The 24,505-nt window shown below is 34.8% G+C and overlaps 2 protein-coding genes across 8 annotated transcripts in view; one reads left to right on the top strand and one right to left on the bottom strand.

Moving 5' to 3' along the window:
• LOC146998828 (uncharacterized) overlaps positions 1-24,505 on the top strand; it is a 168,552-nt gene that overhangs the window by 15,187 nt on the left and 128,860 nt on the right. The window lies entirely within an intron of this gene.
• LOC146998829 (alcohol dehydrogenase class-3-like) overlaps positions 1-24,505 on the bottom strand; it is a 116,868-nt gene that overhangs the window by 4,179 nt on the left and 88,184 nt on the right. For 3 of the 5 annotated variants that reach the window (XR_015039751.1, XM_085811712.1, XM_085811713.1), the window contains one exon: positions 244-1,331. The exons of the other annotated variants lie outside the window; for them this stretch is intronic. Coding sequence is in view for 2 of the 3 variants with exons in the window: in XM_085811712.1 (XP_085667838.1) it covers positions 1,210-1,331 (122 nt within the window). In the remaining variant the exon portion in view is untranslated. Of the gene's footprint in view, positions 1-243; positions 1,332-24,505 lie in introns of those variants that run through there. 5 annotated transcript variants of the gene reach the window in all.

Raw genomic sequence — 24,505 nt, 5'->3', positions numbered from 1 at the left:
ATTTTTATTTCTTGCATTTGCTGCAAACATGAAAGAAAAGAAAAATCTTATAATTAAATTTTGTTGCTGTTAAACATTTCTGTAGTAGAAGATAAGCATGTTTAATTTATAATACTTTTTATGTATTGTTTGACATATTTAGAAGTATTAAATATGTATATGATGCACAATTTTGAAATCTACAAAATAAATTTTGTTGTATATAAAATTTAATTATAAATATTGAAGTAAAATAACAGACAATAACATTGCAAAATTAAAAATTTACTCTTACAAACACTTCAAAAAAGTGAGAATAAAATGCATTAAAAATTTAAGCAATATTTTTTATAATTTAAAAAAGTATCTCTTCATATAGTATTAATAAATACAGTACAAAGTTCGAAATCCGCACTAGCCGATTCCGGATTTGGGATATTTCCAAATCCTGTGGGGGGCTGTAAAGTAATGTTGCTTTCTTACATTAAATTCAAACAAATAAATTTGTAACAAGTTTTTATTTTTAAGCAATAATATAATCACCCTCGTTATCAGCAACCTTTTGCCATCTAGTATGCAGATTTCAATCCCAGATCAATAAAAATCAATTGGTTTTTGAGTAAAATATCTCAAGATGGCATTTTGGACATCATCAAAATTTTGAAATTTTTTGTTACTAAGAAAATGTTGTAGGGATTGGAATAAATGGAAATCCGAGGGTGCGATATCGGGCGAATATGGTGGGTGAGGCAGTACCTCCCACCCCAATTCATTATGTTTTTCCAGTGTTCGTCTTGCACAGTCGTGTTGCAGAATGACGCCTTTTCCGTTGACAATTGCCGGATATTTTCCAATTAAAGATTGGTTCACTAGATCCAATTGTTCAGAATAAAGGTCTACATTAACAGTTTTTCCAGATTTCAGCAATTCAAAATGAACAATTCCACGAATACTCCACCAAATACCCAGAAGTGCCTTTTCGGGATGTAAACCCTTTGTAACCCCTATTAAAACTGCCTTTTGAGTTTTGGATTATCATATAGGACTTATTTTTCTGTCTCCACTAATCAAGCGATCAAAAAATGGTTCTGTATGGTGCCGTTGAAGCAATACATTGCGTGTGATGGATAGGTTGGCCTTGTTCTCTTCGGACAGATTATGGGGGACTCAAACACCTGCTTTGCTTATTTTTCCATTCTGCTTTAAATGTTTTTGGTCGACCAAGGTTGGTTAAGAGTGTTTGACAGTTCCTCGATTGTTTGACATTGATTTGCGTCCACTTCTGCCCTTAGCATGTTGTTGTCTATCGTTGTTGTCGACATGCGTAGAAACGACATTACTTTTTGGTCCCCCTAATAATAGATCATCAATTTAAATCTGGTAAGATGGCATGCAGAAATTATACAATTAAAATTATGAAATTGTAATTTATGAAATAAAGAACAATTATGATCTAAAGGGTATCAAAATTTACAAAAGAAAGCTTAATATTTGTTTACTTTATTAAACATTTCGTTCAATGCAAGTTGTTTAAGATGCTCCCACAAAAAATTCAAAAAGTTCCTTTTTCTTTTTTCTTGTGTCATATACAGTGGACTTTCCAATGCCATACTCCTCACATAATTTTAAGACGAATATGCCTGTATGCATTTTTTGCAGCAATTCCACATTTTGTTTAATGGACTTCTAAACATGGTTTCGCTTTGTAGATCCCTTTTGTAACTCCAGAATTGGAAACTCTTTTCGACATAATCGAAAGTTCAAGCTTAGTTTTTATAAAATTTCTGTAATAATAACAGTCTGCGAAAATTAATAAACTGGGTCAAATTAGAAGGTCAGGGAGCAGCGCAGTCTGCTACATTAATTTAAAATGCCTTAGAATCAGTAATGATAATTTTAGCCTAACTTAATAGCGTGTGTTATACGTTATTGGCTATGTATCACAAGATTGGCAACGAAACCCAAGTGGTTTCGCTAAATTTTGTCTTGCTCCTATAGCGTTCTGAATTAAGCCTGAATTGTAATAGTTTAGTTTTTTACTATACCTACGTTTATTTCTTGCACATGCTTCAAACTAATATGAGTCCTGAATAAATAAACTCCCACATATATACTTAAGGCTTTATCTAGGGCTGGCGCTTGAAACCGCCTGGTATCGCCTCTACAGGTCCTAAATTCTGCTGCAAAGCGCTTTTGTAAGTTCTAAATTTTAACCATGCCTAAACTTTGGATCCCAGTGCTTTCCCTAAATCATAAATACTTCTCATCCCTTAATTTTGACACTCGGTGCTTTCCCAAATTCCAAAAATTTCAACTTCCCTAAATTCTGCCGTCCAATACACACATATCTATAGTGCAGGACGGGTTTAAAAATTTTGCTTTTAATTTTTAGCCTATTATTATGTTTTTTTTATATGTATGTATATAGGCATAAATAAATGCAACAAAATAAAGAACAAGGTTATAAGGTATTTCTCCCGCCTTCCTAGCATCCCTTCGTGGTATAGTGGTTCTGCATGCTGAGCCGGTATTGTCAGAGGTCCGTGGTTCGATTCCCAGCAAAGGCGTTGTTAATTTTTCATCTTGCCTGCTTCCAGAAAAAAATACCTAATGTCTCTAAAGTGGCGCCCGAACTAAAAGGGTGTTTCATGAGGATTCTCTGCGCCCAGGATTTGGCGATTGGGTCCCCTAAAAACCTCAGTCGCCCTTTCAAAAGGGGAGTATGTAAGGTATTTCTCGTGCCTTCCTAGCATCCCTTCATGGTGTAGTGGTTCTGCACGCTGAGCCGGTATTGTCAGAGGTCCGTGGTTCGATTCCCGGCGAAGGCTCTGTTAATTTTCATTTTGCCTGATTCCGGAAAAAAATACCTAATGTCTCTACCAGGTATAAAATATGAAAGAAAAAAATCTTAAATATACAATGTTCATTAATGTATGTATATGTATATAATATCAATATAAATGTTAGGTTCTGAAGCAATTAGAAAATTTTTAATTACGCATACACACACATATATATATACATTTTATAAGCATATATAAAATAAAGCGATTTTTAAATTACTTATATGGTTTGTTGTGGTTTATTTAAATATAGCAAAGCACTCGACGGCTATCTGCCTAAGGGTAAGGATGCCTCTGTAGAGGACTTTCTAAGCAAAACTGGATCGTATATGCATTATACATGGGGAAAACCACGTAAACGCCCATACAACATGAAAATGGATTGTCTGGTCCGCACTTCTTAAGCAGAAGTATCACCAGAGCCAATAGGCTAAGGAAATTTTCAATTTTGGAGCAAGAGCTCAAAGATCAAATAATGCCAATTAGAATTTTTGAAAGACCTAGTTAGAATTTTGAGGTCTTCTGACTAGGAGATGTGTTGGCCTCGCCAACGTCTTTATTGAAAAAATACATTACATAGCATGTTTTTATATTTACAAAACAAATTATTTTTTGAACATAAATTGAGTTATACAATGCAACATAGAATGATAGGAAGAACAAAGTAAAGAATCAATATTAAGTATTACAATAATTAAATGATTAATAACATGGCAAATAAAAGTACAAAGATATTACATGATACGATTGAATTTACAAGTACAGATCTAATTCATTGTGATATGAGTATTCCAATATAAGTACAATAATATTATATAATACAATCAATTTATAAGTACAGATCTGATTCATTATGGTATATGTATTCCATAAAACTTGATAACAAAGATCGTCCCTTGTCGTTCTTAATTAGTTGTTTTAGAGTTTCTAAAGTTATATTTTGTTTGAAAATTTCTCTACGTTTTGTTGATACACTGGAACAGTCTATAATCATATGAAGTGCATCTGCGGATTCACTACCACATTGACACTTGCATGTAGATTCCTTTAGTTTGAATCTGTTAATATAAATCGGAAAGGCTCCGTGATTAGTGATAACTTGATTTAAAAAAAATCACTGAAATGCCGTTTCTCCGAAACATTCGGTAGAAGTGTGAACGTTTGTCGTTCTGATGCTATTACTCATAGGGATCTTGCAGTCTAGGTACGTGTTCGAGTAAATCCCTTGTTTGGCTAGCTCGTCGGCTTTTTCATTGCCGGCAGTGCCTTGGTGTCCTCTTATCCAATGAAGCTTTGCTTTTGTAAAAGCCAGTAATTTCTTTATGGCGATAATGTTCTGATTATAGATATTGTATTTATGGATAGACTTTAAAACAGCCTGGCTATCCGAATATATATGCGCAGGACTGGGGTGTGATTTTAACCATAGTAATGCCGACTTTAATGCTAAAGTTTCAGCTTGATATACTGTACTAGTCTTATCCAGTTTAAACATAAATTGATCGTGACAAACTCCATTCATGAAGGAACAGAAGCCAGCTCCAGTGCCGTCTTCACTTTTTGAACTGTCCGTATAAATTTCTAAACCTTTATTGATTGGAGGCTTGTTGTCCCATCCGAAGACTTGAATATGAGCTGGATGAGAATGCCATTTAGGTACTGGGAATTCAATCTGATCCCGTGAAAGTTCTAAGTCCTCATATTTAAAGTCAGTCCATCCTCGTTTGGTACGTTGGATGATGCTTTCCATGTCCAATTTAAGATCAAGCGGCATAATTCCAGCAATCACTTGAAGAGCTGCAGTAGGGGCAGTCTTATAGCTTTTGGTCATTGCAAGAAGTGCTATGCGTTGTATAGAGTTTGTTTTGTTTCGCATTTTTACCGTAGGTGGGTACCACCAGGCAGGACATGTGTTTACTATGGTACGCTCTATTGCACGTTTATAAAGTTCTTTCAGAACTGGTTTGGGCATCCCAAGTAATCTAAGAAGATTGTTCATTATTTTACAAACTTTAGATTTAATATAATCTAGATGAGGTAGCCAGGTAAGGCATTCATCTATGACTATTCCAAGATATTGAATGGATTTTTGTTGCTTAATGGTATGATCGTTCATCTTTATTGTCGGTGCTGAATAGGCTGCACCACGCTTTTTGATTGCTATAAACATAGACTTTGACTTTTCGGGAGAGAATTGAAGTTTGCACTTGAGTGCCCATTCTGATAGTTTTTGAAGCGCCAACTTTGCCTTGGTTTGAATTTGCATATGCATAGATCCTGTTACTAGGAGTGAAACGTCGTCCGCATAAGCTTGGATGTGGATTCCATCTTCAAATTCGAGTTTTAAAGCTATATTCATTACTATATTCCAGAATAGTGGTCCAGAGTTGGATCCTTGTACACATTCTTTTTCTTGTTTTATGGAGTATTGAACATTATTTATTTCATAGATTATATGTCTATTATCCAATAAACTTTCAATAACTTTATAAATATTTAGAGGACATCCCAGATTGCGGAGTTCCTGTAGTAGGAACGGCCACCAAATATTGTTGAATGCACTCTTGATATCCAAAGAGATAACGTTGGTGTAATTATTATTACGTCGGTTTGCTTCTATTTGTGAGACTATGTTGTCCTTGATGGCATCTGCTGAGCATTTTCCCGCCGTGAAGCCATATTGTTGTTCACTTAATTTGGAATTCGATACTAAGAAATAAGTCAATCTGTTAGTGATTAATTTATCATAGACTTTACTCCATGCGTTAAGCAAGCAAATAGGGCGGTAAGCATCAGGAAGCTCACCATTTTTTCCTTCTTTTGAGAATAATACTAATTTCGCTGTCTTCCAGCAGTTAGGAAATATTCCTCGACGGAAGAGTTCATTAAGTAACGCTACTTGTAATTGTGGGTTAGCATAGAAAACTTCAGCTATAATTTCTTTAGATATATTGTCCATTCCAGGTGCTTTGCCTGGATTGAGGGATTTGATAGCATTTTCCACTTCTGGAATCGTAAACGGAACATCATTTATTGAATTATATGGATTCCTTAAGTTGTTACGAATTGTCGTATGAAACTCCGTGTCTTCGCTGATTATATCTTTAGGAAAGTGGTAATCCATTAGGAAACGTATAGTTTCTTCTATTGTGGAAGTCTTGGTTTTATCTGGTTTGAGTAACGCTTTTAATTGTAGAGGGGATTGCATAGTCCCCTTAGCAATGTCATAGTGTACCCCGAAGGGTGAACTAGGACTTAGACGCTCCAGATATCTTTTCCAGGTTGTTCTTTTGGCTTGCATAAGCTTTCTTTTATAGAGAGCAAGGTCTTTTTCATAGACTTGCTTATAGTGTGCCCTTAGTTCGTCATCATGAATACATTTGTGATAACGCTTTCTCAAAGCGAGGATTCTTTTTCGTAATATTGAGAGTTCCGGGGTCCACCAAGGGACACCTTTGTGTTGAGTTTTAACATATTTTCCCTTGGCGTGGGTTGCCAAGTCACAGTATTCCTGTATTTTCTGAGTCCACTTAATTATAAGTTGATTAAGATCAACTGTATCTTTAGGCAAGTAAGATTCCATTGAACCAAAAAAGTGACCAATTTTTGCCTTCAGTAAGAGCCAATCCATTTGTGTAAGTTTATATTTGACTCTTTGAGTTGAGCTAGAATGTTGATACGTAATTTCAAAAGAGATATAACAATGATCACTTAAAGTGATACAGTCCATAACTTTCCAATTATGAATGAAAGACGTGGAAGAGATTGATCTAGAAGCTGTAATATCAATCCAGCTCTTTCCCCTTGTGCAGTTGTAGGTAGGGGGACCATCCGGATCGTTTTCAACAGCCAGTCTATGCATTGTTAAGAATTCTCTAAGTGTGCGTTTTCTGGGATCCTTGAAGGGGGAGCCCCAGAGCACACTTTTCGCGTTTAAGTCGCCAAGGAGAAGAAGATCATGTTGATCGTCAAAGTAACGTTCAGCTAAGTTTAACAGAGTAGTTAAATCTGTTAAGTCCGTTATAGGTTGAGTATAACAGTTAAAAATGGTTATTGTCCTATGTTCAATCTTTAATGTAATAACATTTAAAGTAGAAGAAGCGTAAGTATTCAGAACCGTAAGTCGTGGGTTAACCACCACTGTGGCTGTTTTGGGGTGGTCATTTGGAGAAAAAATGTTTGAGTCGGAAAGCCAGACGGCTTGTCATTGATACAGTATGGTTCTTGAATAAAAATCAAGTCGTATTCAAAGATACAAGTCTTTAGTTGTGCTGTTGCGACATGTTGCGCTAAATTAATTTGCAACGCTTTTATATTTTGAATAAGTTCTCTAGCCATAATTGATTTTTCTTCGAAGATCTTCAATTTCTAGCTGTCTGCTAGGACAGTCTTTTGAGAAACTTGAGTGCTGCTCGTCAAGGTGCTTATCACTATTCGCATTTCTTTCTGCACAATGAATACATCTTTGGTAGTTATTGTCACAATTTTTGTGGGAATGTCCCACTTCTCCACAATGTCCACATGCCTCTTCTGTTTGGCATTGTTTAGAAATATGTCGGTATTGGCAGCATTTAAAACACTGCGTTGGTCTGATGTATTCTCTTAAATTGAAACGTTCCCAATTAACGCACAGTTTGCGTAACTTAGTAAGTGTTTGAAAACCTCCGGTGAGGTTTCACAAACCCAATGATTTCTGTTCTTATGCTTGATAGGAAATTTAACCTGTAGGCCATCACCATCGATGCCTTCGTTTTGGGCTAAAATGGCTTCCTTAAGTTCTTCCTTAGTCAAGTCCCTTGGAATATCATATATTATAATTTTAGGAAGCCTACGTGTAGGACGAACAATTTGTAGGTCCTTTTTAAGTTCTGGTACAGTATTTATTTCATTTTCTAGCGTCTCTATGTCTTCCGCTTTATTGGTCTCTATTAAGAGACCACCTTTTGCCTCATTTTTAAGTCTTTTCACTCCAATGTGGAGCTTTGTGGGATCAATAGTTTTTAAGAGCTTCTTTCTGATGTTGTCTGGTTTATCCCCTTCATTTGTGGGGTATAAAATAGTGACATGTTGTTTATCTGGTTTTCTCCATGTTTTGGATCGGTCACGAGCTGGACGTTTAAGTACGTCCGCATAAGAGTCTTTAATGTTTGGCGTTTGATGAATTTGTCCTTCCATGTGTGCCATCTCGACACACTGTTCAGTTAGAAGGTTGAACATCAATTGAAATTAATGTCGAATATCAGCGGCTACTGCCTTGTTTATGCCAGAATATGCCAGAATTTGTCAATATTGTCTCTAAGGTGGCAATATATGCCTGTCCTTCTTTGAGAATGTCTTTAGAACTCATTTTGATGTAGGTAGAGTTATTCAACGCTTAACTAAATAAGATGCACTGGGTCTGTAGACCGACCTGGTACCCTGGGGTTCACACCAAGTCAGTAAGTAGTAGGCACTTTTGCTCAGGCTTTCGACCCTCCTTGGAGAGGGAGCCCCCCGACCTTGCCAAGGTACCCGAGCACTGGGAAAGCACGAATGAACAGGTGAAACAAATATTCAAAATTATATCAATTTTGCACATTAATATCGCATTTCAATCGCATACAAATCGTATTTCTAATCGCTTTGCCCGGGGAGCGTAAACGCCCATACAGCCATTCCGTTCACTGGAATGCGAACTCCGGACCGAACTATCACTGTTTAGCGGCTTTACCACTCAGACGCTAATGAACCTTCTCCTCACATATACATGCATATATATATTATAATATTTACATGTAGAACATATGTTATGGTGAAATACCGAAATCTGGAGAATGTCGACTTTCACCGGTGAATGTTGAACATATAAGAATATATTTCTTCTCCGTAATTCAGTCACGAAAAAAAGCACTTGAGACTTAAAATAAGAACTTAAAACACACAGTACATTGAAAATGAGAAAGGAAAATAATAGAAGTTAAAAACTTACTTAATTATACAGTGCGTTCTAAATGAGAAAATAAAATAATAGTAATAAAAAGCTTACTAAATTATGTGACTCAAATCTTATTTATTGCAACAACTTAAACTATTATGACTTCTTATGAACTCTCTTTTCGACCTACACCAGAGCATATCTGTGATTGTCGACATAACACCGGTGAGGGTCCGAATGTACAAGAATGTAATGCAATATTCGATCTTTCACCGATGTATGTGGTAAATGTTGTCATTCTCCGGTGAAAGTCGATATCCTCCAATTTCGGTGTTTCACGGTAACATATACGTACACATTAAATTATTAAATTATATTTGCATGTCGATAAATTATATTTACAGGTTGATCATTGATAAAAAATTATAAAATATTGTACGGAATTACTTCGCTTCCTAGATTTTTCGTAAGCTTCATCATATTTCTAAAACAGAATCTAAGTGGTGATCCCATTTGCAAGCTGTTTATATATCTTATTTTTTCTGCACTGAATTATATTTAGAGAATTATTTCACATGATTATAGCTGAAAATGCAGTTTTACAAATGAAGAATTTAAAGGCAAGAAGAGAATTAGGTCCTTTTCTAATTATTCTTGAAGCATTTAAATTAAGAAAAACAAATGGCAGATTAATAGAGATCACTGAAATAAAGTGCTCATAGAGGACAGATTAATATGCAAATAAATTTTAGTTTTCATTAAGTAAAACAGAATTCATCTGGCTTCTGTGAGAAAGGAATCAATCCAAGAAACTATTTTTCTATTTTCGCAATCATAATTTTTTAAAAAAATATTCAAAGAATTCATATTCAAACATTGCAGTCTATTATAATCAGTAATAATTACCTAAAATGCAATTTTAATCAATATTAATTCTCATTTTCTCTTTGATAACCCCTCTTTAGAGTTAAATAGCAGTCACAGCATTTTTCGGCTACATTTTCCTTTATAATATGCTTACGTTTTCATTTACAACTTTTAATACTCTGGGAAAATTTCAGTATGAGAACCCAGAAAATTATTCTTAGTGATGCTAAGATTATTGATCATTGTCGTGCCGCTGTGCTTCAAAAGAAATCCTATTGTTTAAAGGTTCATATCCTTAACCTTCCGACGTTCATATCCTGGCCTTAACATTACATTCATATCCTGACCTAAAAATAAAAGCTGCAAGTCAGAATTAAAGGGGTTGCTCATAGGCAACCTTAGTTAAAAAGAAGTTAGAGGAAATGTTAATCAATGCATAATATTATCTTTTGAATTAAACACTAACACACTATTTGATCAAGTTCAAATAGAAAACAGATATTCGGCATTTGATTTGAAAACAGATTAGACTTGCAAACAGATATTCGGCATTTGTAAAGAAAATAAGGATGAATCAATATGAGTTTGTTTTCTGATTGCAAAACCATCTTAAGATACTATCGGATTTAATCTTTAAATTATTCCAATAATATTCAGAATAGTGGGGAGCCACTATTCTTAACTAAAATTCACTAACGCAAATCCTATTTTGGGTTGAAATGATTTTCATTAATTACGTTTTAGAATCTATTAGGTCATTTTTTTATAATACGCCGAGAGGTATTTTTGAAAATGAGCAATGCCTTTTGCCAGGACTCGAACCTGAACCTCTCGAATACGCGCCTAGTGTGCTAACCGTCACACCACAAAGGCATACTGGAAGGAGAGAGAAAATACATTATCCCTTTTAAAGGGCAAATGGAAATTAGGAAACCCGATCGTTAAATCCTGGTTGTGAAGAATCATCGTTCACAACATTTTAGTTCGAGCGCCACTGTAGAGTCATTAGGTTATTTTAAAGGAGCTGTGAAAAATGTGCAAAGGAGTCGCCGGAACTTGAACCTGCACCTCTCGAATACGCGCCGAGTGTGCTACGGTTACACCACGAAGGCATGCAGAAAGGAGGGAGAAAATACCTTATAACGTTAATGAAAAAATACTAAAAATATCTAAAAAGTTAATTTTTTAATTACCTCAGTTTTTGTACTGATAAATGATAAACTATTATAATATGAAAGAACAAAAGGAATAAAATTAATTATTTACTGATATTTGAGAACTCACTTTTTTACTTCCTTGTACGAAGTAAGTTGTAAATAATGAGACAGACAGTGAACGAAGTAAGTTGTAAGTAAATCAAACGAAGTAAGTTGTACTTTTGTAAGAAGTGTCGCAGCCATGAAAATTTTCGGGTATCATATTTCAATGAAAATACCCATATATTAACTGCTATCAGATACAATGAACGATGTTTTTGCATGACATCTGTAGGTAAGAACAGAATAAAGGACTCTTTTTCTCAAAACGGTTTGCAAAAAGGATTTAAAATGGATTCAGGACAGATTTTTTTGTGATGTCTAGATGTACGTATGTAAGTATGTAGCTCGCATAAATCAAAAACGAGTAGACTCAAAACGTTGAAATTTTGTATATGATATAACATGTAGTTGTGCACCTACCTTTTTGGTTGGATTCGGCTGCACCAAAAGTGTATAAATAAGCAAATATACCCACTTTGTAACTCAGCTGCGTGAGCTCAGTTTTTTTTAAAAATAATTTTTATATATTGGTAAATTGTGCATGTTTTGCTTTAAAAATGATTGAATTATGTTGTTCTTATCTCCCAGTTAAAGTTCTTATGCCTTTAGTTAATCTGCATGCAATAGTTGTAGAATTATTAGCTATTTAAAAGTTTTTTAAGTGCGGCTAAGCCTAATTTTTTTTTACTATAGCTGCCATATTTGTTTGCATTTGAAACTTAGCGAAATAGTGAATTCAGTTTCTGCACTTTTAGTGTCTTTTTGCCAAGTGGGACCCAAAGTAAAAGTTTTGTGCACCGAAAAATCTGCCTTCTTGTCGCTGGCATAACTACTTGTTTTTGCGTAGAAACAATAATTTTAATTGTAAAAATTGTTTTTTTTAATTGTTTTAATTGTATTTGGTGTTTCAAGTCTCTATATTTTGCAATTTTTAATAAAGCTATTTTGAGGTTGTATGTATTTTTGTCTTGTCGCAAAGTGAGAATTGAATTAATTGAAAGAGAAAACTATCTCTAATGAGAGAGGAAATAAGTTTCAATGAAATGCAGAAAAAAAATGTGCGTATAATTTAATATTCCGCGCAAGGGAAGTCGTGGTCTACATATCAGACTTTTTAATGCTGTGCTTACAACAAGAAGTGAAATAGATTTTGACAAGTAAATATAGCAGTACAAAATTGGGTGTGTTTCATTCACTATATGCGTAAAGTTCTTGATATTATCTATATCCATCACATTTAGGAGCTCACTTTCAGTTATATTAATACCAAATAATTCAGTGAAATACTTAAACCAGCTAATTTAATAAAAAAAATTCACACTTGTATTTTCGTACACTGAAAATTTTCTTATCCGTAATATAAAACACAGCACAAGAAATAAATATTTTGCAAAACAGACAAAATATATATATATATATATATATATTAATATTTAATAAGAATAAATCTTATTATGCAAATTTGAAAGGTAGTTCTGAATATTTTTTAATTGGCTGTTACATTGGCGAATGGCAACTGTGTGATGAAATGACTTGAAAAAGTGGTGGCGCTGTCTGTTACAAAAGTAATAACTAAGTACCAAAATTCGCCACATCGCAAGTCACGACAATACCCCTTTCCTGGCTCCCGGCCACTTTATAGTTGAGAAAAACGGGTCATAGCAGTACAGCAGTAAAGTCGCTGAACGCTGGTAGTTTGACCTGGACTCAATTTTGGGCGAACGGGCTGGCTGCATCGGCGTTATCGTCTTTTCCCCCATACATAACGTGGGTATGAGTCAGTTTTCCTTAGACATTTCTCCAGGAAAGTATCACTGCCCTTACTGAGGTAGTGTGCTATGCCGTAATCAAATAAACCAAGCCAAAAATGTGAAGAAAACGACGAAACTGCGATGCAGCTAGGATATGAACCCTGTTCGAACTACCTGTTTTCACCTATTTTTCCGCTTTGCCTCTGGTGAGCTAAATACAATTTGAAATGAATTGTATTAAGGAACTGGCAGAATTGAAGACTTTTAAGATTATATGACTGAATGTTGCTAAACATGATAGAAGCGGTAAAGCCATGTAAGAAATTATTTGACTTTATATGATATATCTCAAGATTTGTAAGCAATAAAAATAAACAATTCTCCCTGAATAAAACAAAAATCGGCTGCGTTTTCTTTCGATCTAGTTCCTTTCCAGTTTGTAGAATTAAGAACTAAATTACGTTTAGACTTTTTAAAGGTTCATGTCGTAACAAGCAAACCTTTTCTTTATGTTTGAACGTAAAGAGCTCTTTGTCCCCGCTAAGGTCTTTGAAATATTAAATTATAAACTGTTAGCTAAAAGTTGATTACGTTCGATTAGTAATTTACTTAAATAAGTGATTAGACAGAAATTATAATTATTTAATCGTCCATGTATGAACTTTTTAAAAGTCGCACAACATATTAAGCAGCAAGTTTTCTGTTTATGCTTCAACCTAAGACAGACAGAAGTCTTTCTTCCCGCAGGGTGTTGATTTTGATTGATGTATTGAGATTACGGTAAAGCACACTAGAGCTATCTGCCTAAGGAAATGGATGCCTTTGTGGAGGTCTTTCTAAGGGAAACTGGCTCGTATACACATTACACGTGCGGAAAACCACGAGAATGTGCATGCAGCTAGAGGATTCGAACCTCGCCCGAACTGCCAGTGTTCAGCAACTTTTACCGCTCGGCCGCTAGTGGGCCTCTCCTCGCAGGTCGAAAGATCAAGCTTAGAGCGAACAAAGGGAAATTCTGTGTGAGAGAAAGCTAATTGTGCAGCATTTTAATACAGAATTTTTTAAAGACCAGATAAAATACTGCATTAAAAAAATGTTTGATTGGAATGTATTAATTTCTTCTCATTCAAGGCGATTACACTTAATTAACCATTCACTTTTTGTTGGGAATTAACAGAAATATTTCGAAAACTAGATCATTTGGGATACGGTTTATATGCTTTCACTATAAAGAATCAAATTGGAAAAAGGTTAAAAAGTCGCGAAGAAAAGTCTCTTTTCTGTGTTATAAGGGCAAAAAATATCTTTTACTTATATATGCTATTAAAGAAGTGTGTGTCTTAATACAGTGTAAATTGATGGTTTAAAATTCATTTTATCTGGTAGTATCATTTAACTTTTACAGTGAGTGTTATTTTATCCTACGAGTATCACCCATAAGGAAGGTTTCTTTCTAGCAAGTTGTAAAAAAAGTCGATTGCAAAATTTGTGTCGTATTTTTAACTGCCTACCTTCAAAGTGAAAATCTGATCTTTTGCTTTTGTTTATTATTTGAAAGAAAATTACTAAGTAGTAGCATTATTTTCAAATAATAATTGTGAGGGAAAAAATCAAATAAATATAAATAAAAAAAATTTTGAAAGCATTCAGATTTTACATTACGCCCAAAGGGGCGCTTTTTTAACATTTTGTATGTTACCTTTACTTATTAAATATCATGTTCTTCGCATTTAAACCATAAAATTCAGTTCGTCAGCAATATTGCAAAATAATGTTAAACGGGGCATAGCTTTAGAATTTCCAATACACAGTCTCGCGCTCTGGAGATAAAAATGATTTTTCCTTACAGTCTTGCCGTTGTTCGCTTTGAAATCGTGGAGTTTGTTAATAAAAAATTTGTTAAAGTTTTACAAAATATAAAATCGAGAATTAAACAAATTCTAAATTTCGGCTTCCAAATGCCCATATTTGGGTGGAAATGTTCAGTATTCAAAGTTTGATGACTCTAGGTATTGTTGTTTTATCACAATGCGAGAAACATACAGGGGTTGGACAAAAATATGGAAACACCTTTAAAAAAACATGTTTCTTTGCTTAATATGAGGTAGGAAACCCGTTGGCATCCAAAACAGCTTGCAGTCTTCTCGGAATGGATAAATACAGTTCCTGTTTGTTTGCCAAGGGAATATTATACCATTCTTCCTGCAAAACGGTGGCAAGTTCAGATAACGATGTTGGCGGTGGATAACGAGAACGCACTTTCCGTTCCAATGTAGACCACAAAGGTTCGATAATATTCAGGTCTGGTGACTGTGGTGGCCAGGGGAGATGGGACAACTCATCCTCGTGCTCAGAAAACCAGTCCTGGACAATGTGAGCTGTGTGAACAGGGGCTTTGTCATCTTGGAAGACACCATCACCATCGGGGAACAAAGTTTGTACCATGGGATGAACTTGATCGGCCAAAATGTTCACATAAGTCTTGGCAGTCATGTGCTCTGACACAGTTATCATGGGGCTAGCAGAGAACCACGATATGGCTGCCCAAACCATAACAGAACCCCTGCCATGTTTCACTCTTGGCAACAAGCAGTCTGTATTATAGGCTTGAGATGGCGTTCTTCAGACGTAAACTCGGCCAGAAGTGGGAAACAATGTGAAAGAAGACTCGTCAGACCATATTACTCGCTTCCACTGCTCTGTAGTCCAGGCTTTATGACTTAAACACCACCTTTTCCTGTTACGGGCATTAGCATCACTGATGAGTGGCTTCTCAATTGCAGCACGGTCAGCAATTCCCTGTTTATGAAGCTCCCTTCTAATTGTTTTGGTACTCACAGGGTTTAATAACACAACATTCATTCAGGCAGTAACTTTTGCAGCTGTGGTCTTCTTATTTTTCGTCACAATTGCCCTTAATGATCGTCTGTCACGATCACTCAGGACACACTTTCGTCCGCGCTGTGATTTAGCAGATGATGTTTTTCCGCTTTTCAAATATGCGGAATAAATCTTTGATACAGTACCTCTTGAAACACTAAACACCTCGGCTACCTTGCTTACGGAAGCACCTACCATACGTGCTCCAACACTTTGCCCACGTTCGAAGTCTCTTAACTCTGACATAATGCAATGACAACCTCACATAACTGTACTCCGACAACAACTGAACTGTTTACCACATTTACGAAGTTGTATAGGTGGCGTCAGTAGTCAAAAATGCCAGCGCCACCTACATATTTCATTAAAATCAATCTTTCTTTTCAAACGTGCATTTCACAAGGTGTTTCCATATTTTTGTCCATCCACTGTACATAACATTCATGCAGACTCTTCATTAAATATAACACAACGGGGCTCTAATATTCGGCGGCAACAATTTAAAAAGTGAACCGACATTTATAGTGAGCCAACGTAGAATGCTGAAACGAAATTAATAGTCCTTCTGGGCAAATCGCCTCTTTGGAAAAATAAAAATACAATTTATTACAATGATGGGAACGAAAAGCGGAATATTGGGACATTAATTTATTCAGAAATGCTTATAAGGTATTTCTCCCACTTCCCTAGCGTGCCTTCGTGGTGTAATGGTAGTACGCTGGGCCGGTATTCCAGAGGTCCGTGGTTCGATTCCAAGTGAAGGCGGTTGCATATTTTTCATCTTTTCTGCTTCTAATTAACCTAATGACTCTACAAGTGACACCCAAATTAAAAGGGTTGTGGATGAAGATTCTCCACACCCAGGATTTGGCGACTAGGTCCCCTAAAACCCTAGTCACCCTTTCAAAAAGGGGAGTATATAATGTATTTCTCCCACTTTCCTAGCGTTCTTCGGGTGTAGTGGTTCTGCACGTTGGGCCGGTATTCCAGAGGTCCGTGGTTCGATTCCCGGCGAAGGCGGTTGTTAATTTTTCATCTCTCTGGCTTCCAAAAAATCCTAATGATTCTACATGCTTTATTAATGTCGCTTTTAATTTAGATGATTTTGTAGAGTAAACCATTAGGCCAAATTTTGTCAAATGCGATGTCCAGGAAGCAGGCAACGAAACAAGATTTATTATTAAAAGCTTCTGCAATTTTTTTCTGCTAAAATTGAGAATTAGTTGTTGAATGTCCTTGACGAAAGCCGAATTGATTATTCTGAATGTTGGAGTGGGATCTGACCTTTCAGGTCAGGTCAGGTCATAACGTTATACTTCAAGTTTTGTACTAATAAAAGTACATTACTTGACCTGTTATATTATCCATTAAAGGCCTTAGAAATGTATTGGTGCTTGTCTCATAGGGATGCATGTAAGTAGTAAAATAGATTCCTGAATCACAGTGTTAATTCGAGATGTTGATTACAAAAGTGACATCTATGCCAGGGATGTAATTTCAATTTACTAACGTAAGTCAGAGGTGCTGGTCACGTGTGCTATTTCCGTGATGTTGATTGGCAGAGTCGAGAGATGCTCAAGATGACATATTTTGCTCTATATTAAAATAAATAATAGACTATTTACAAATCTGATGAATAGAATTGTATTCTAACATTATCAGTAAACTTAGAAAAATATCAGTATGATGATGCTGATGCATGATGATTAAAGAAAAATATAACTTGAGTATAGAGGTGTAGCTGCTAATCGGCCAATACAGTTGCAGATAAATAAGGTAATTCCTTCAATAAAAATTCATTCAAGGTTCAAAAGAATTGAAGTATAGCAAAAATCTTGAGTAAATACTGAATAATAAAATAATAAAATACGATGATGAGTATATACATATGTTACCAACGAACATTGTGATGAATTGTCCTTGGTCTTTTGTACGGCTGTTCTATAATGTAATCGTAATTGCCCATGTTTTTGACGAGATTTGAGGGATGATTTTCGATTTTATTGTAGAATTTATAGACGGTCTTTAGTATTTCTTCGTTAGTTGTGTTAATTTTCATATGTCTATGTAGGACTTCATTTCTTACGAACCACGGAGCACCCAGCATGGTTCTTATGATTTCATTTTGCAATGTTTGCAGAGGCTTTCTGTTCGTGCGTGCTGCTGCTGCCCACTGGCGAACCGTAAAGCATTACAGGACTTATGAGTTGTAAATAGATATTTTTTTTTGTATTTATGCTCAGTTTCGAGTGTCTATTGATTATTGAATATACACTCATAAAAGCTTGCATAGTTTTGGCTTTGGTAGCTTGTGGATGAATTTTAAAATTAAGTTTGGAATCTAGGTTAATGCCAAGATATTTGACTGAGTTATCTGTATTGACCGGTTGATTATTAATGTACAGATGATCGCATACAGGTCTTCTATTAGTGCGTTTGAAGATGATATTAGTACTTTCCTGTGAATTAATTTTAATCTTCCATTTTTGGAGTCAATCTTGGATATTATTAACAGCATTTTGCAATTTGTGTTGAGCATAGGTAAGGTTGATGGATGTAGAAAAGATAGCAGTACTATCAGCATACTGAGCTAACTCAGTACCTGGATAATTTGGGAAATCATTTATATAAATAATGTAGAGATAAGGAGCCAAATTTGCTCCCTGAGGGACGCCAGCATTAATTTTTCTTTTGTTTGAGTAGTCAGAGTTGATTCTAACTTGGAAGTATCTGTTTTGCAGATAATTGAAGATAATGATGATTAGAGCAGGAGGGAAATTGTAGGTAATAAGTTTGAATATAAGGCCAGTATGCCAAACTTTGTCAAATGCTTTTTCCACATCGAGGAAAAGAGCAGCTACTGTTTCCTTTTTATTAAAGGCTTCACCGATCTTTTCAACGATGCGGGAGACTTGGTGAGTGGTGGAGTAATTTTTCCTGAAGCCAAACTGATAAGGAGAAATTATGCTATTATCTTGAGCATATTGTTGCAATCTTTTTTGAATGATTTTTTCAAATAATTTGGAAATAGTAGGTAAAAGAGAAAATGGTGTAACTTGTGGTTAATTTTTTGTCCTTTCCAGGTTTTTTAATGACAATAATAGTAGCAATTTTCCAGACATTAGGGATGTAATTATTCCTCAGGCTGTCATTGAATAAGTTGACAAGAAAGATCATAGCTTTTTTAGGAAGATTCTGTATGGCAGTATTTGAAATTTTGTCATAACCGCTGGCTTTTTTAGGATTTAAATGCTTAATCAGATAGAATACTTCAGAGGGAGTGTTAGGAGGATTAGCTGTGCTCCTATTGGAATTAATAAAGTTATGAACTTGTTCTTTAATGTTGTTGTCTTCCGGATGCGAAAAGTTATTTTTGAATTGTTCTTCATAGACATCTGCAAATTCATTGGCAATATCTACAGGATGATAAATAACTGTGTTGTTGTTCTCAATAGGTCCAATTTTCTGGTTGGTATTTCTTAGTTTTCTGGCTAATTTTCAAACAGAATGATCTGTATGAGATAAGTTTTCTACAGAGTCGTTCCAGCTGTCTTTTTTAAATTCAAAGATAGAATGATCTGTATGAGATAAGTTTTCTACAGAGTCGTTCCAGCTGTCTTTTTTAAATTCAAAGCATAATTTTTTGACTGTGTAGTCACATCTTTTATAATTATTATGATCTCTCTGGTCTCTAGTTCTCTGCCAGATCTTCCTTAATCTGTTCTTGTTTCTAATTTCTTCTACAATATTGATAGGAAGGGAGTAGTCTTTTTTGGATGAATTTCTAGTTGCTTTATTGATGGCATCCAGAATTTTATTGTTAAATTTAGTAGTTGCTTCTTCTATTAAGTCTGGAGTAGTCATTTTAGCTGCAGCAGAGATATTGTTGTATAAGATATTAAACTAGTATATTTAAAGTCAGTCGAGTTTACTTGAGTAGGCTGTGGGGGCATATAATGCTTAATATTATTCAAAATGAACATAATGGGATTATGATCAGAGTCCAGGTCTGTGATATTGATAAGGTCTGGAATTTGAGGGATATTGCAGGTAATAAGTATGTCTATAACATAAGAGATGTGGTTATTATTAGCCGAAATGTGTGTTGGCTCTGTGGTAGCTAGAATATTGATAGGAGAGTTTTGCATATAATTATACAATCTAACTCCATTACTGTTAGTAAGTCTGGAGTGCCATGCTGGGTGTTTGCAATTTAGATCACCTGCAATGATGATAGGGTATCCCAAGTTGGAGATATAGTCAATTTCGGCAGTATTGATAATTTTTTGAGGTGGTTTGTGCACTGAAACAATTAGATATGGAGTATAATTATTGCTTTAGATTAGGCAGGCACAAGCTTCTATTGTAGAAAAATTTGGCAGAAGATATTCAGTATGTTTGACTGAATTTTTTACAATGATAGCTGTACCTCCTCCACTTTTGTGCATTTTATCATTTCTATAGACTCCATAATTTGCAACTTTGAATTTTTTATTGGGCTTGAGATGTTTCATTGAGTAACATCATATCTAGGTTGTTTTCAAACAAAAATTTAGTATTTTGTAAATGCTGCCTTAGTAAACCATCACAATTGTAGAAAATTATCTTGGTGTAGTTTAGTCTATTAAAATTTGAATAATTTTGGAAATTGTTTGTATTAGTCATTATTGATATTTTTGTAGATCCTGAGTGCTTCAAATCCTACAGTCATTTTGTCAGTGACAAATTTAGCATTACAGAAGTCATCATAAAGATCATATATTGAAGCCATGAAAGCTATGAATTTGTCTAGGTTTTCCCCTGTACGTTCATGCCTGTTATTTATATTTTTTCTCGGGATTGTTCCTTTTTGGCATTAGAATTGGAATTTTTGATGGGATTTATTTTATTTTAAACTTCAGTTGCATATGAGTTAGTGTTTTCAGATTGGTTAGCAGTATCACGTGACCTGTCATAACTTTTTTGAGAGTTTTCTGAGGTAGCATTGCTTTGAATATTTTCCATTTCAGAATATTTAATATTTTTTTATTTCTTCATTGTGGTTATCGTTACTATTTAGATTTCCTGGTCTGCGTGGGCAAGAGATAGAGGATGCTAGGTGCGGTCCCAGGCATAGGATACACTTTGCATTATAATTTTGGGTGCCCTTAAAAGAGCAGAGATGGGATCTGTGATTTTCAGCACATCTTACCAAGAACAGACACTATAGTACCATATGATTCCTGCCGCGCCTGAACACAGCGAGGTGTATTATGACACGCTCGCTGTGTATGATTGTATCGTTGACAGTTATAACACTGGGTAGGCCCAGGTTTAGATTTGTATTTAATAATGCGGACCCATAGTCTTATGATTTTTTCGAGGACTATGGGTCCGCATTATTAAATACAAATCTAAACCTGGGCCTACCCAGCGGTACAACTGTCAACGATACAATCATAGTGATAATTTTTCGCGTTTTCACTCTTCTGATTTAAAGCATAGTTGCTGCAGTGGACGATTTTTCACCAAATATAAACAAATATTTCACTTCTTTTCTCATGATTCACTCTTCCACACATGCAGATGCAACTTTTAAGTAATTTAAGGGGCGTTTTTTTAACATTTTGTGTGTTGCCTTTATTTATTAAATATCGTGTTCTTCGCACTTAAACCATAAAATTCAGTTCAACAGCAATATCCAAAATAATTTTAAAATCAGCATATTTTTAGAATTTCCAAAACACAGTCTCGTGTGCTGGAGTGTTTCTTTTTTTTTTTTTTTTTTTTTGTTTTGTTGTTGTTGCCAATTCTCGCTTTGAAATCGTTGAGTTTCTTAATCAAAAAACTCATAAATGTTTTACAAAATATGAAACAGATAATAAAGCAAATTCCAGATTCCCAATTTGGGCTTCCAGTTGCCTATATTCGGATGGAGACGTGCGTTATTCAAAATTGGATGGCACTACGTACCGTTGTTTTATCACAATGCGAGAAACAAGCATACATTTATGCAGATTCTTCACTATTTAATTTCTTTAAATATAATACAGGGCTCTAATATTTGGTGGGAACAATATAAAAAGTGATTCGCCGTTTATAGTGAATAAACGCAAAATATAAAAACGAAACTAACAACCCTTCTTGGCTAACGCCCTTTGGGCTAAAAATGTGTTTATCTGTAGGAATAAGCGCGTTTGAATAGAGTAAGTAAAAAAAAAAAATAAAAAAAAAGTTCAGATTTTAATGATTGCCCAGATGAACTATTTTAAAGTTAATATTTTTTAACAGTAGGAATTATCGATCGAGATGTCCATGGATAACATGGGGACGTTATGTATCTTCTCTATATTTAAAAAATGACAAGGTGTGGAAAGTAATTCTATAAAAGTACTGAATGTTTTTTATTATATATATCATGAACGAAATATGCTTATTTTTTTTAAATAAGTCGGATTAAAAAGGGAGGAAAATAATATTTCTCTTAAACAGTTTAGTTTGTTCATGAATAATAGATAGATTAAATATGAAATAAGAATGTCACGTTTGCGAACGGGAACAGACTCGAAATAAATAGAAACGACGCAAAATCTCTTTTCGAGACCAATAGCCCTTTTAAGTAAAAAAAGAGAAAGGTAACTGGGTACAGGACATTTAGTAATTAAAAATTCAACTATTATTAAAAAAAATGTTTTTTGTAGGTAATACTGTATTAAATCTTTTACGATGAAATTGATAAAACTAATAAAGGATGAAATTAAATAAAACTAATAAAGGAATTAGTTATTTTGTGTATTTAAGTATTTTGTTTATTTTATTTATTTTATCGTTGGAAAATTAAAGTTAAAAATGTCTTGGAACATTGCGGTAATAGGTATGAGAAAGAACCAGTTCTGATAGGCTTTTCTTGTAAAACAGCTGGAAGAATTTTAAACTTTTGAAAATATAAGGTTCTAGTTTTTCTTTGTTAAAATGCGTCGAAAAAATTCTGAGATATTTTTTTGACGAGAGAAAATATACAACTTGCTTTTTATAATCGTGGAAAATTGAAGAGAAAAATAAGTGTAAAGTAAACGTGCATGAAATCTACTAATTCAAAATATTTACTTCGAAATACAGCAGAAATTTTTTTTAAAAAAATAAATTGCGAACAAAGCGTCTAAGGCATTTCAATAGCCGTGGAAGCTGGATCATTAAAAATAATATTAGTAATCTTTTAAAACGATAGCAGTTAAACTGAACGAATATTTAGAAAATCCGCTAATTAAGAAACCGTTGGGCCTAGTTTAAGAAAAAATAATTTTCATGACCAAATAACTTGAAATAACCATTTCTCGTTGAAGCGAATTGAAAGGCAAATTTACACTTCGTTAAGATGTTTTGAAAACCTTCAAGGTTCTTCGTATTCAGTCAAATTGTAGGATTTTATGGTAAAATTAACCGGTTATGATTTGAAATTTTACTATTAATCTTTATCAAAATGAAACTTGATGATTATTTAAGTTGATGTTTTGAATGTTTCAGAATTAGAGCTCGCTTACAGTTACATATTATCGCCAGCTCTGCCAGAATTTAATCCGGCTTTAGATATTTTGCTAGCCGACTTTTGAAAAAGCGCGCCGTTATTTACTTAAGTAAACTATTTTGTGTGTAGTATCAGCCTTCTTTACTTGAATTTAAACGCTCAGTTCTATGTTATTTTAAGTACCGGAGGTGGTAGAGTTTCATCTGTACACAAGCAGTGCCTCCTGTTAATTTCAACAGTTCAATAAAAACGTTATTGCTTTAAAAAAAAAAAAAAAAAAAAAAAAAAAAAAAAAAAAAAAACACTTTAAAAAACACCTTTTTAAGAAACCTTAAAAAAATTTCTGTCATTTGAATTCAAGCTGGAGCGATAACTTATTGTCATTATAATAGGATCTGGGATAGGTCTTACAAGTTTGTTATTGTCTTACAAGTGAAGCTTTTCACATTGAGTTAACATAAGCTTCAATGTAAGTAAAACCCTATGATATTTGTAGGTAAAAATGAAGTCAGCATTTTTGGGAGTGATAGAAATCGAATGGTGTGAGGTATGGAAAAAAAACCCCATATTGAACTTCAAATGAAAATTTTACATTTATAAGGTATTTCTCCCGCCTTCCTAGCGTGCCTTCGTGGTGTAGTGGTTCTGCACGCTGGGCCGGTATTCCAGACGTCTGTGGTTCGATTCCCGGCGAAGGCATTGCTCATTTTTCATCTTGCCTGCTTCCAAAAATGCCTAATGTTTCTACAGTGGCGCCGGAACTAAAAGGGTGTTGGATGAGGATTCTCCACACCCAGGATTTGGCGATTGGGCCCTCCAAAAACCCCAGTCGCCCTTAAAAAGGGAGTGTATAAGGTATTTCTCCCAGCTTCCTAGCTTGCCTTCGTGGTGTAGTGGTTCTGCACGCTGGGCCGGTATTCCAGAGGTCCTGGTTTGATTCCCGGCGAAGGCGATTGCTCATTTTTTATCTCTCCGGCTTCCAAGAAATACCTAATGTCTCTACAGGTTAGGTTATAAATATGGTAAAGCGCACTTGTCCAAGGGGAGAGATGCCTTCATTGAGGATATTGTAAGGTAAACTGGCTCGATATGCGCATGGAGTTCAGGATTTACGCCAGCAAAATGCTCTATCTACCGATTAAAAAGAGTCCTGTACCACCTTAGCGCGCGATTTCCGCGAGCGTATTCTATTATAAAATTTGCTTATTTTGGTCCCTTTGTACACTGCGCAAATAAATAAATAAATAAAAATACAAGGACAATTCTAAATCTCCCATTCTACTGGGCCTATTGACGAAATTCAAACTGTATTTTTCATGTCTCGAAAGTGCGACTTATGATATATATTAGATAGAAATGGGAGCTTTAGAACTGTCTCTTTTTTTTTTCCCAGTGTACATATTTATTTTACTCCCTTTTTACCAGGAATACATACCATATTCCCGCGCATAACAGGCACCTTTAATTTCAAATTGCATTTTTTAATTTTTAGGTATATTCGCTGCATA

Source organism: Stegodyphus dumicola, chromosome 2 (genome assembly GCF_044657685.1).
Source record: "Stegodyphus dumicola isolate Sdum_Otavi_A_Nest chromosome 2, ASM4465768v1".
Lineage (NCBI taxonomy): Eukaryota > Metazoa > Arthropoda > Arachnida > Araneae > Eresidae > Stegodyphus > Stegodyphus dumicola.
Note: the sequence above shows the minus strand (reverse complement) of the source record. Positions and strands in the feature narration are given on the sequence as shown.